Below are 13,834 nucleotides of genomic sequence, written 5' to 3'. Positions count from 1 at the left end.
TTAACTATTTAATAGCTATTGTACCTGGTTAAAATAATTACAAAGTTGCCTGTAAAATAAATATTAATCCTAAAATAGCTACAATATAATTATAATTTATATTGTAGCTATATTAGGGTTTATTTTACAGGTAAGTATTTAGCTTTAAATAGGAATAATTTATTTAATAAGAGTTAATTTATTTCGTTAGATTTAAATTATATTTAAGTTAGGGGGGTGTTAGTGTTAGGGTTAGACTTAGCTTTAGGGGTTAGTACATTTATTAGAGTAGCGGTGAGGTCCGGTCGGCAGATTAGGGGTTAATTATGTAGGTAGGTGGAGGCGACGTTGGGGGCGGCAGATTAGGTGTTAATAAATATAATATAGGGGTCGGCGGTGTTAGGGGCAGCAGATTAGGGGTACATAGGTATAATGTAGGTTGCGGCGGTGTACGGAGCAGCAGATTAGGGGTCAGTAATAATATGCAGGGGTCAGCGATAGCGAGGGCGGCAGATTAGGGGTTAATAAGTGTAAGGCTAGGGGTGTTTAGACTCGGGGTACATGTTAGGGTGTTAGGTGCAGACTTAGGAAGTGTTTCCCCATAGGATACAATGTAGCTGCGTTAGGAGCTGAACGCTGCTTTTTTGCAGGTGTTAGGTTTTTTTTCAGCTCAAACAGCCCCATTGTTTCCTATGGGGGAATCGTGCACAAGCACGTTTTTGAAGCTGGCCGCGTCCGTAAGCACCGCTGGTATCGAGAGTTGAAGTGGCGGTAAATATGCTCTACGCTCCCTTTTTTGGAGCCTAACGCAGCCCTTCTGTGAACTCTAAATACCAGCGGTATTTAAAAGGTGCGGGAGAAAAAAAGCACGCGTAGCTAACGCACCCCTTTGGCCGCAGATCTCTAAATCTAGCCGACAGTTTGCTTTCATCATCGTTGCAGCAACTACAACTCCTTCTACACCCTCTACTCACTCCATAGCCTCTAGATTCTAAGTGCTCCTGAGCTGGGCCTCCAAGCTACTTTGTATTGTCAAGTCTAATATCTAAATATCTAGACTGATGATGTCCTATGTTCTAGGGAATACAGCTGTAATTTACAAATTAAAGGGACATGACACCCAAACATTTTCTCTTTTATGACTCAGCATGTAATTTTAAGCAACTTTCTAATTTACTTCTATTATCAAATTTTCTTCATTTTCTTGGTATCTTTTGTTGAAAGCAAAGACGTAACTCAGGAGCATGCACGTGTTTTGGGCACTATACAGCAGCAGTTTTGCAAGAATGTTATCCATTTGCAAAACACTAGATGGCAGCACTGTTTCCTGTCATATAGTGCTCCAGACACCTACCTAGATATCACTTTAACACAGAATCTCATGGAAACTAAGGCCTAGATTTGGAGTTTTGTCGGTAAAGACCTGCGCAGCTAACGCCGGCTTTTTTCTGGCCGCACCATAAAAATAACTCTGGTATTGAGAGTCCACATAAAGGCTGTGTTAGGCTCCAAAAAAGGAGCGTAGAGCATATTTAACGCAGCTTCAACTCTCGATACCAGAGTTGCTTACGCAAGCGGCCAGCCTCAAAAACGTGCTCGTGCACGATTCCCCCATAGGAAACAATGGGGCTGTTTGAGCTGAAAAAAAACCTAACACCTGCAAAAAAGCCGCGTTCAGCTCCTAACGCAGCCCCATTGTTTGCTATGCGGAAACACTTCCTACGTCTGCACCTAACACTCTAACATGTACCCCGAGTCTAAACACCCCTAACCTTACACTTATTAACCCCTAATCTGCCGCCCCTGCTATCGCTGACCCCTGCATATTATTATTAACCCCTAATCTGCCGCTACGTAAACCGCCGCTACTTACATTATCCCTATGTACCCCTAATCTGCTGCCCTAACATCGCCAACCCCTATATTATATTTATTAACCCCTAATCTGCCCCCCTCAACGTCACCTCCACCTGCCTACACTTATTAACCCCTAATCTGCCGACCGGACCTGAGCGCTACTATAATAAAGTTATTAACCCCTAATCCGCCTCACTAACCCTATAATAAATAGTATTAACCCCTAATCTGCCCTCCCTAACATCGCCGACACCTAACTTCAATTATTAACCTCTAATCTGTCGACTGCAGCTCACCGCTATTCTAATAAATGTATTAACCCCTAAAGCTAAGTCTAACCCTAACACTAACACCCCCCTAAGTTAAATATAATTTACATCTAACGAAATTAATTATCTCTTATTAAATAAATTATTCCTATTTAAAGCTAAATTCTTACCTGTAAAATAAATCCTAATATAGCTACAATATAAATTATAATTATATTATAATAGCTATTTTAGGATTAATATTTATTTGACAGGCAACTTTGTAATTATTTTAACCAGGTACAATAGCTATTAAATAGTTAAGAACTATTTAATAGCTACCTAGTTAAAATAATTACAAAATTACCTGTAAAATAAATCCTAACCTAAGTTACAATTAAACCTAACACTATACTATCATTAAATTAATTAAATAAAATACCTACAATTACTTACAATTAAACCTAACACTACACTATCAATAAATAAATTAAATACAATTCCTACAAATAACTACAATGAAATAAACTAACTAAAGTACAAAAAATAAAAAAGAACTAAGTTACAAAAAATAAAAAAATATTTACAAACATAAGAAAAATATTACAACAATTTTAAACTAATTACACCTACTCTAAGCCCCCTAATAAAATAACAAAGACCCCCAAAATAAAAAATGCCCTACCCTATTCTAAATTACTAAAGTTCAAAGCTCTTTTACCTTACCAGCCCTGAACAGGGCCCTTTGCGGGGCATGCCCCAAGAAGTTCAGCTCTTTTGCCTGTAAAAAAAAACCATACAATACCCCCCCCCAACATTACAACCCACCACCCACATACCCCTAATCTAACCCAAACCCCCCTTAAATAAACCTAACACTAAGCCCCTGAAGATCTTCCTACCTTATCTTCACCATACCAGGTTCACCGATCCGTCCTGAAGAGCTCCTCCGATGTCCTGATCCAAGCCCAAGCGGGGGGCTGAAGAGGTCCATGATCCGGCTGAAGTCTTCATCCAAGCGGGAGCTGAAGAGGTCCATGATCCGGATGAAGTCTTCATCCAAGCGGGAGCTGAAGAGGTCCATGATCCGGATGAAGTCTTCTATCAACGGCATCTTCAATCTTCTTTCTTCGGGAGCCATCATCTTCCATCCGACGCGGAACATCCTCTTCTCCCGACGCCTACTAGCCGAATGACGGTTCCCTTAAGGGACGTCATCCAAGATGGCGTCCCTCGAATTCCGATTGGCTGATAGGATTCTATCAGCCAATCGGAATTAAGGTAGGAATATTCTGATTGGTTGATGGAATCAGCCAATCAGAATCAAGTTCAATCCGATTGGCTGATCCAATCAGCCAATCAGATTGAGCTCGCATTCTATTGGCTGTTCCGATCAGCCAATAGAATGCGAGCTCAATCTGATTGGCTGATTGGATCAGCCAATCGGATTGAACTTGATTCTGATTGGCTGATTCCATCAACCAATCAGAATATTCCTACCTTAATTCTGATTGGCTGATAGAATCCTATCAGCCAATCGGAATTTGAGGGACGCCATCTTGGATGACGTCCCTTAAAGGAACCGTCATTCGGCTAGTAGGCGTCGGGAGAAGAGGATGTTCCGCGTCGGATGGAAGATGATGGCTCCCGAAGAAAGAAGATTGAAGATGCCATTGATAGAAGACTTCATCCGGATCATGGACCTCTTCAGCTCCCGCTTGGATGAAGACTTCATCCGGATCATGGACCTCTTCAGCTCCCGCTTGGATGAAGACTTCAGCCGGATCATGGACCTCTTCAGCCCCCCGCTTGGGCTTGGATCAGGACATCGGAGGAGCTCTTCAGGACGGATCGGTGAACCTGGTATGGTGAAGATAAGGTAGGAAGATCTTCAGGGGCTTAGTGTTAGGTTTATTTAAGGGGGTTTGGGTTAGATTAGGGGTATGTGGGTGGTGGGTTGTAATGTGGGGGGGGGTATTGTATGTTTGTTTTTTTACAGGCAAAAGAGCTGAACTTCTTGGGGCATGCCCCGCAAAGGGCCCTGTTCAGGGCTGGTAAGGTAAAAGAGCTTTGAACTTTAGTAATTTAGAATAGGGTAGGGCATTTTTTATTTTGGGGGTCTTTGTTATTTTATTAGGGGGCTTAGAGTAGGTGTAATTAGTTTAAAATTGTTGTAATATTTTTCTTATGTTTGTAAATATTTTTTTATTTTTTGTAACAGTTTTTTTTTTATGTTTTGTACTTTAGTTAGTTTATTTCATTGTAGTTATTTGTAGGAATTGTATTTAATTTATTTATTGATAGTGTAGTGTTAGGTTTAATTGTAGGTAATTGTAGGTATTTTATTTAATTAATTTAATGATAGTATAGTGTTAGGTTTAATTGTAACTTAGGTTAGGATTTATTTTACAGGTAATTTTGTAATTATTTTAACTAGGTAACTATTAAATAGTTCTTAACTATTTAATAGCTATTGTATCTGGTTAAAATAAATACAAAGTTACCTGTAAAATAAATATTAATCCTAAAATAGCTATAATATAATTATAATTTATATTGTAGCTATATTAGGATTTATTTTACAGGTAAGTATTTAGCTTTAAATAGGAATAATTTATTTAATAAGAGATAATTAATTTCGTTAGATGTAAATTATATTTATTTTAGGGGGGTGTTAGTGTTAGGGTTAGACTTAGCTTTAGGGGTTAATCCATTTATTAGAATAGCGGTGAGCTCCAGTCGGCAGATTAGGGGTTAATAATTGAAGTTAGGTGTCGGCGATGTTAGGGAGGGCAGATTAGGGGTTAATACTATTTATTATAGGGTTAGTGAGGCGGATTAGGGGTTAATAACTTTATTATAGTAGCGCTCAGGTCCGCTCGGCAGATTAGGGGTTAATAAGTGTAGGCAGGTGGAGGCGACGTTGAGGGGGGCAGATTAGGGGTTAATAAATATAATATAGGGGTCGGCGGTGTTAGGGGCAGCAGATTAGGGGTACATAAGGATAACGTAGGTGGCGGCGCTTTGCGGTCGGCAGATTAGGGGTTAATTATTGTAGGTAGCTGGCTGCGACGTTGTGGGGGGCAGATTAGGGGTTAATAAATATAATATAGGGGTCGGCGGTGTTAGGGGCAGCAGATTAGGGGTACATAAGGATAACGTAGGTGGCGGCGCTTTGCGGTCGGCAGATTAGGGGTTAATTATTGTAGGTAGCTGGCTGTGACGTTGTGGGGGGCAGATTAGGGGTTAATAAATATAATATAGGGGTCGGCGGTGTTAGGGGCAGCAGATTAGGGGTACATAAGGATAACGTAGGTGGCGGCGCTTTGAGGTCGGCAGATTAGGGGTTAATTATTGTCGGTAGCTGGCTGCGACGTTGTGGGGGGCAGATTAGGGGTTAATAAATATAATATAGGGGTCAGCGGTGTTAGGGGCAGCAGATTAGGGGTACATAAGGATAACGTAGGTGGCGGCGCTTTGCGGTCAGCAGATTAGGGGTTAATAAGTGTAGGTAGGTGGAGGCGACGTTGTGGGGGGCAGGTTAGGGGTTAATAAATATAATACAGGGGTTGGCGGTGTTAGGGGCAGCAGATTAGGGGTACATAAGGATAACGTAGGTGGCGGTCGGCAGATTAGGGGTTAAAAAAATTTAATCGAGTGGCGGCGATGTGGGGGGACCTCGGTTTAGGGGTACATAGGTAGTTTATGGGTGTTAGTGTACTTTAGAGTACAGTAGTTAAGAGCTTTATAAACCGGCGTTAGCCCAGAAAGCTCTTAACTACTGACTTTTTTCCTGCGGCTGGAGTTTTGTCGTTAGATGTCTAACGCTCACTTCAGACACGACTCTAAATACCGGAGTTAGAAAGATCCCATTGAAAAGATAGGATACGCAATTTACGTAAGGGGATCTGCGGTATGGAAAAGTCGCGGCTGAAAAGTGAGCGTTAGACCCTATTTTGAGTGACTCCAAATACCGGAGGTAGCCTAAAACCAGCGTTAGGAGCCTCTAACGCTGGTTTTCACGGCTAACGCCAAACTCCAAATCTAGGCCTAAGCAAATTTGATAATAAAAGTAAATTGGAAATGCTTTAAAATGATATGCTCCTGTCTGAATCACAAAAGAAAATGTTTGGGCTTTATGTTCCTTTAAAGATCATCAATACAATTATAAAAGTCTTCCATGACTACCATGTGCATGGCTGTGAGGTATTCTCTTCTAATAGTTGCAATGCAACTGATAATCATTATTTATTTACATGCATAAAATTAGACACATGTAGAAACGCATCATGGAAAACAGTAAAACATCAGACCTTCTTAAAAGGACACTGAACCCAATTTTTTTTCTTTCGTGATTCAGATAGAGCATGCAATTTTAAACAACTTTCTAATTTACTCCTATTATCAATTTTTCTTCATTCTCTTGCTTTCTTTATTTGAAAAAGAAGGCATCTAAGCTATGTTTTTGGTTCAGTCATGGAAAGCACTTGTTTATTGGTAGGTGAATTTACCCACCAATCAGCAAGAACCACAGTGTGTTCACCAAAAATGGGCCGGCATCTAAGCTTACATTCTTGCATTTCAAATAAAGATACCAAGAGAATGAAAATAATTTTATAATAGGAGAAAATTAAAAAGTTGCTTAAAATTGCATGCTCTATCTGAATCATGAAAGAAAAATTTTGGGTTCAGTGTCCCTTTAACATAATGTAAAAAAGCACAAGTAAGATACTAACATCCCAATAAGACCAAATAAGAAAGAGAAGAACATACTTGGATAAAGGATGAAGTATGAAAAGAAGGAGAATATGCAAGTGGTACTTAAAGGGACAGTCAAGCCAAAAAAAAACTTTCATGATTTAAATAGGCATGCAATTTTAAACAACTTCCCAATTTACTTTTATTACCAATTTTGCTTTGTTCTCTTGGTATTCTTAGTTGAAAGCTAAACCTAGGAGGTTCATATGCTAATTTCTTAGACCTTGAAGACTGCCTCTAATCTGAATACATTTTGACTACTAGAGGTCATTAGTTCACATGTTTCATATAGATAACATGGAGCTCATGCACATAAAGTGATCTAGGAGTGAGCACTGATTGGCTAAACTGCATGTCTGTCAAAAGAACTGAAATAAGGGGGCAGTCAGCAGAGGCTTAGATACAAGATAATTACAGAGGTAAAACATGTGTTATTATAACTGTGTTGGATATGCAAAACTGGGCAATGGGTAATAAAGGGATTATCTTTCTTTTTAAACAACAAAATTCTGGTGTTGACTGTCCCTTTAAAGGCATCATGAATAAAGAAGAAAAAGAGCAGCAAAAATTGTTGTAGTAGCTCTAAAAATAGGCTCTAGTCTTGGTATTTTGGGAGCACTTTTGTTACTCAAGTTCTTTTAAATTTACAAAAACTATCTAAGAGTAACAACAATAATTATGTCCTATAACCTCAGTTTCTGTCACTGTTTAGAAACCCACATCTAATGTCATATTAGCCCATTTTATATAGAGCACAAAACAGTATCCAAACAGCACATCTTACTTGTGTAAACTACTCTGGGGTCATATTTTATTATATTAATACAAGAAAATTTGTATAGGTGTCCAGATCAGAGCCCTTTTTTGTTATACCCTTGGCATACTTTACAAAAAATATGTGACAGAACTTTTTATACATTTGGGATAACCGAAGGACATTTATATCCAATATAAAGTACTATACATGTGCACAGACAAAATTGTTTAGCAAAATGTTGTCCCATTCAATAATTTTGTTCATATGTGTGTTCATTTTGTCAGAAAATGTGGTAAAATAATTCTGCTGCTAACACTGCTAATCTAAGGGAAGCCCTGGCTGGCAGCAGCGTGGTCTAGGAAGAACAGCAGTAGTGGAGTCTAAGAGGAGCCATATTAGGCAGTAGCAGTGCTATTGGTAGAGGCTTTACCGCATAATTAGCAGACCCTATGAGGAGCAGCAGCAAAGTATATGAAGAGCTGTGTCATGTAGGAGAGTTATTGGAGTTTTATTAAATAAAATTCACGTAAGCAAAAAAAAAAAACCTAAGTAAGGAAGGCAAGCAGCATACTGGAGCCATGATTATGAGGAAAGGTTGTGGTTTGTGGGCAATCTTTGACAAACGCAGAGGTGAAATTCTTGGACAAGTGCAAGAAAGAAAGGTTTTTTTTTGTCAAGCAGTCCACAGTGTTTCATAAATTTAGGCAGCATCTCTTTGATGCCCTCAAAGAATATTTTGCAAAAGCAGCAAGTAAGGCTTTAGCCCTGGGGCAATCATTGACATTCACAGAGCTGAAATTCTTGGACCAGGGCAAGAAAGTTCTCGGTGATGTCTCTAAATGCTTAAGGACTAAATGACCAATCATGGTCCACTCATCTCCTCTCTTATTGGATGCCATAGCATTAATGGATAGCTATCTGTGGTGAAATCTCCTCTTCCACTATCTCCCTGATTTTCTTTGTATGGAAACTGGAAAGCAGATTTATGATGTGTTAAATTTATAGCAACGAGGTAATATACAATTTACATAACACAAAGTTTGATTAGCTCTACAGCAAGGAACTTAAATGTTTGCAATGTTTTAGAAGAACACACATTGGTGATGACTGGTTATGGGGAAAATGTGTTTGTGTACAGAGATGGAGCCTGAAAATAAGCTGATACATCCAAAGAAGACAGCAGGATGGAACATAGCAAAAGCATTTCATTTTTATTAATCAAGAATAACAGTTGATAGTTTGAAGACAGTTTGAGATATTGTCATATTAGGCTCACTTTCAATAATAGAAACACAGTTCTGTGGAAACACACAAAACGGAAGGGCGCCTCCTAGTGTAATATAGTTTACACCATATAATCAAACAAGAATGTAAGGCAGGTATTCACAATGGAAGCAGCACCCACTTGTGCTTAGTAACACCTACTGGGATCTCTCGGTGTCCCAGCTCACTGTTCCTTGGATCCTGCACACCTCTGTCTGGGGCGTTTCCTCAAGGCAAAAAACTCAGGCTCTCAGTCAAGTTAAAGTATAAAATCCACTTTTAATGAAATTCAGTATAAAACCATAGGGTACAGCAATCACCACTATATAATAAAAATGTTGCAACGCATTTCTCAGCTCACACGCTGTTTCATCAGGCATATAGACCATAACTGAGAGCTCTGAGATTTAAATTAAATTTAACCAATAAAAACACAGGTGTGTTGTCCCACCTCCCTATACAGGTGTTACAGATAATAATTCGTTTTCAAGTTAACTCTTCCTAAACCCCACAACATTTTGTCAAAAGAAATACAACGATGGAATTAACTATATATAATAGACAAAAAACAGTTATTAGTTTCCCTGATGTGTGTAGCAAAAGATCTACTTAAATTCTATATGCACTGTGCAATAAGAAAGACTGGACACTTAAAACGTATTATTACTAATAAAAAAATGAAATAAGGTGCCCACTCAGTATGACCCCAAATGTAGGAATATTTAATTAAGTTATATTCACTGTGTGACTGTGCAATAAGAGCAGTCACTAAAAAATTATTAGTAATGCATTTAAAAAAATGTATGTGAACCCCACTCAGTCAGTCAGTAACGCCCCAACTTAAAATTGACTTTAATTAATATGTGCCCACAAAGAAAGATGCTAAGGGCTAGATTAAGAGTGGAGCAGTATTTATCGTTCCCACTAGCGTGCTAACACCACTAGAAGTAAGCTTTTTGCAAGCGTTGAGTAGCGCTCGTATTACAAGTTGAAAGTAAAACGTTTTCAGTCGCAAGCTTTCCCGATGTGTGCTAAAAGCCAAAGTTAGAATATCGTGACCACCTTAACGTATTCTCCTATAGAATATAAATATATATATATATATATATATATATATATATATAGATCTACCTAAATATGATTTAACATGTTTTCATCTACTTGAATGCAAAGGGCTCCAATGCACTTATAAATGGCTATATATGTATACATATGTATTTATGTGTTATGTTTATATGTGTATATATGTCTGTAAATACATATATACACATATAAGTACATAAATACATCTGTACACACATATAAATAAATATATATATACACATACATATACATGTTTATGGATGTATCTCTATGTTAAAGCCCTCTGCATTTTTTTTTCTAAGACCTGAGACCTCATATCAAAGTTTACATAGGACACTTGTAGAGGTGTGTGTGTCTCCACCAATAAAGTAGAGGCAGTTGTCCAAATCAGCCAGTGATTAGTAGGAAGAACAAGCTATTACTGCTGTTTTACTGTCAACTTACAGTATGATATAAATACAAAACCAACCAGTATTCTAAGAACAGTTTAACTTGTACTTTCTTCGAGTTTAGTATACATTACTTTTCTATCAGCTAAATATGTGTATTGTGAATTATGAACAAACTTCAACAACTTCAGACACACCCAAGAATTGTCCCTGCCCAGCCCAAGGAATGCTCTTATTCAGCCCAAGGAACACCTCTGTACAGCCCAAGGAACACCTCTGTACAGCCCAAGGAACACCTATGTGCAGCCCAAGGAATGCCATTATCCAGCCCAAGAAATGCCCTTATCTAGCCCAAGGCATGACCATATCCAGTCCTAGAAATGCCCTTATTCAGCCCAAGGAACACCTCTGTGCAGCCCAAGGAATGCCCTTATTCAGCCCTTGAAATGCCCTAATCCAGCACAATGAACACTTCTGTGCAGCCCAAGGAATGCCCTTATCCAGCCCAAGTAATGACCTTTTTCAGCCCAAGAAATGCCCTTGTCCAGCCCAAGGAACACCTCTGTGCAGCCCAAGAAATTAACTTATCCAGCCTAAGGAACACCTCTTTGCAGCCCAAGGAATGAACTTATCCAGCCTAAGAAACACCTCTGTGCAGCCCAAGGAATGAACTTATCCAGCCTAAGGAACACCTCTTTGCAGCCCGAGGAATGAACTTATCCAGCCTAAGGAACACCTCTTTGCAGCCCGAGGAATGAACTTATCCAGCATAAGGAAAACCTCTTTGCAGCCCAAGGAATGAACTTATCCAGCCTAAGGAACACCTCTTTGCAGCCCAAGGAATCCCTTATCCATCCCAAGGAATGCCCTTATCAAGCCCAAGGAATTACCTTAACAAGCCAAAGGAACACCTCTGTGCAGCCCAAGGAATGCCCTTATCTAGCCCAAGGAAATACATTATCTAGCCCAAGGAATTACTTTATCCAGCCCAGGCAATAACCTTATCCAGTCTAAGGAACATCTCTGTGCAGCCCAAGGAATGACCTTATCAAGCCTAAGGAACACATCTGTGCAGACCAAGGAATGCCCTTTTCCAGCCTAAGGAACTCCTCTGTGCAGCCCAAAAAAAACATTCCTGTCCAGCCCAAGGAATGTCCCTGTCCAACCCAAGGAATAACCCTTTCCAGCCCAAGGAAGACTCCGGTGCCGCCCAAAGAATAACTCTATCCAACTGAAGGAATGCCTCTGTGCAACACAAGGAATAACCCTATGGAGCCAAAGGAATGCCCCTCTGCAACATATGGAATAATCCTATCTAGCCAAATGAATTCCCCTGTGCAATACAAGGAATAACCCTATGGAGCCAAAGGAACGCCCCTGTGCAGCACAAGGAATAACCATATCGAGCCCAAGCAATGACCCTGTCCAGTCCAAAAACAGAGTTAGAGTTTCAACAAATCATTGTTAAGCACAATGTAAAAATACAAAGTCGAAATACAGGAAAACAAGATATGAAGTACAAATTTAAAGTAAATTTAAGTGCAAGTGTAAATGTAACAGAACCCTCATGTCATGTATCATGTAGGGCTTGTTTCTCCATCACATCAATGAGACTCGCCCAAGTGAGATATTGTAAATTTCTCTTTCTAGAATCCTGTGAGGGATCTTGTAACGCTGACAGATTTCATATAATCTCACCTGAGTGAGGAGCTTTTTAACATCAGCATTTAAACATGTAGAGAGAGAAAAAAACAACATGGGCAATTTTCTTTCTTTTTCTGTTTGTCACTTTCATCTGAGGGTTTGGCACAATAGGGAAGAACTGTCTGAATGTTAATGAGTCAGGGTCTGATTGATGGTGCAGTTTGCATTTACACCAGTAAATCACACTGACGATGTGATTATTTATGACAAGGACACCTGTTATCTACTTGGGGCCATAAAGTGCTGCAAAACACATTTATATATATTTGTTTTTAAGCTTGGGTGATATTTTTTACTTCTGGCTGGGAAACTATAATCTGCCTCTTAAGCATATCTGCCATAGGGTTCCATTACACCCTGCTTCAAAATCACAAGACTAAACAAATGTTTTTTTCATTTGGATTTGGCAAACAGTAGACACTAATAACAATTTATGTATAAATCATAACAGCACAAATCATTTGATTATAGATGTGCACTTACATGTGAGCAAGGCCAGCCTTCCTTACAGCAGAGGAGATCGCTTTAATAGCAGTCAGCATGGAATTGAGAAGCTGTGTGAGCTCCCCAGTACTACCTTTTGCTTGTCTTCCCTTCTCCATAACATATCGTGTAAGGGTTATCATGTCTGTTTCAAAAGGACTTCTGTCCGACATTTTGAATAAAATGTTATTTCCTTCACTGCAGGAGAATTGGTATAGAAAGTCTTGTTTCTTTGAGGCTGCTTGTAGTGTTCACATCCAAATGACCCACACCAGGCTTACTGTAGACAGCACATGTGACCAAGAAGCCTGAAATACAATACTTTGGAAGGAATCCATGACCAGCACTGCTATGCTGAAGTACAGTTACTTGTAACCAGCTGGGATCCCCTTATGTTGCAATGTTACATGGCCTAGAAAATGTGTTCATTGTATACGTGTGTGTGAGAGAGAGAGAGAGAGAGAGAGAGAGAGAGAGAGAGAGAATGTGAAAACATTTGGTTATTGTGTGAGTGTGTGGGAAAGCATTTGGTAATTGTGTATGTGTGATTGTGTCTGTGTATGTGTGATTGTCTCTGTGTATGTTTGATTGTCTCTGTGTATGTGTGATTGTGTCTGTGTATGTGTGATTGTCTCTGTGTATGTGTGATTGTGTCTGTGTATGTGTGATTGTATTTGTGTATGTGATTGTGTCTGTGTATGTGTGATTGTGTCTGTTTATGTGTGATTGTATTTGTGTATGTGATTGTGTCTGTGTATGTGTGATTGTGTCTGTGTATGTGTGATTGTATTTGTGTATGTGATTGCGTCTGTGTATGTGTGATTGTCTGTAGCGAAGGAAAAAAGGCGCCAATTAGGGTGATATCGCTACAAACAAATTTGATGGCAAAGTGATATAGGTTATTACTCACAAGCCGGGCGGCACTGGATTGTGCCTTCACAAGCAGACCGGGACCTCAGCGTCACCCGGAAGACCAACCAAGGCAATACCCAATTGAAGGTCAGGAACACGCTACCAACAGCCAATCAGGACCCAAAGTGGTAACACACCTTCATGTGTGATTGTGTCTGTGTATGTGTGATTGTGTCTGTGTATGTTTGATTGTCTCTGTGTATGTGTGATTGTGTCTGTGTATGTGTGATTGTGTTTGTGTATGTGATTGTGTCTGTGTATGTGTGATTGTGTCTGTGTATGTGTGATTGTCTCTGTGTATGTGTGATTGTGTCTGTGTATGTGTGATTGTGTTTGTGTATGTGATTGTGTCTGTGTATGTGTGATTGTCTCTGTGTATGTGTGATTGTGTCTGTGTATGT

At 39.4% G+C, this 13,834-nt stretch overlaps 1 protein-coding gene across 1 annotated transcript in view; it reads right to left on the bottom strand.

Annotated features, from left to right (window-relative positions):
* The window catches only part of LOC128649261 (fructose-1,6-bisphosphatase isozyme 2-like), a 101,168-nt gene extending 88,355 nt beyond the window's left edge, over nucleotides 1–12,813 (bottom strand). Inside the window, 1 exon segment of the mRNA XM_053702423.1 lies at nucleotides 12,522–12,813. Within this exon segment, the coding sequence (XP_053558398.1) occupies nucleotides 12,522–12,694 (173 nt within the window). The 5' untranslated portion in view covers nucleotides 12,695–12,813.
* Between the last annotated feature and the right edge of the window lie 1,021 nt (nucleotides 12,814–13,834).

This window comes from Bombina bombina, chromosome 2 (assembly GCF_027579735.1).
Source record: "Bombina bombina isolate aBomBom1 chromosome 2, aBomBom1.pri, whole genome shotgun sequence".
Lineage (NCBI taxonomy): Eukaryota > Metazoa > Chordata > Amphibia > Anura > Bombinatoridae > Bombina > Bombina bombina.
This window is presented reverse-complemented; position numbering and strand designations above follow the sequence as displayed.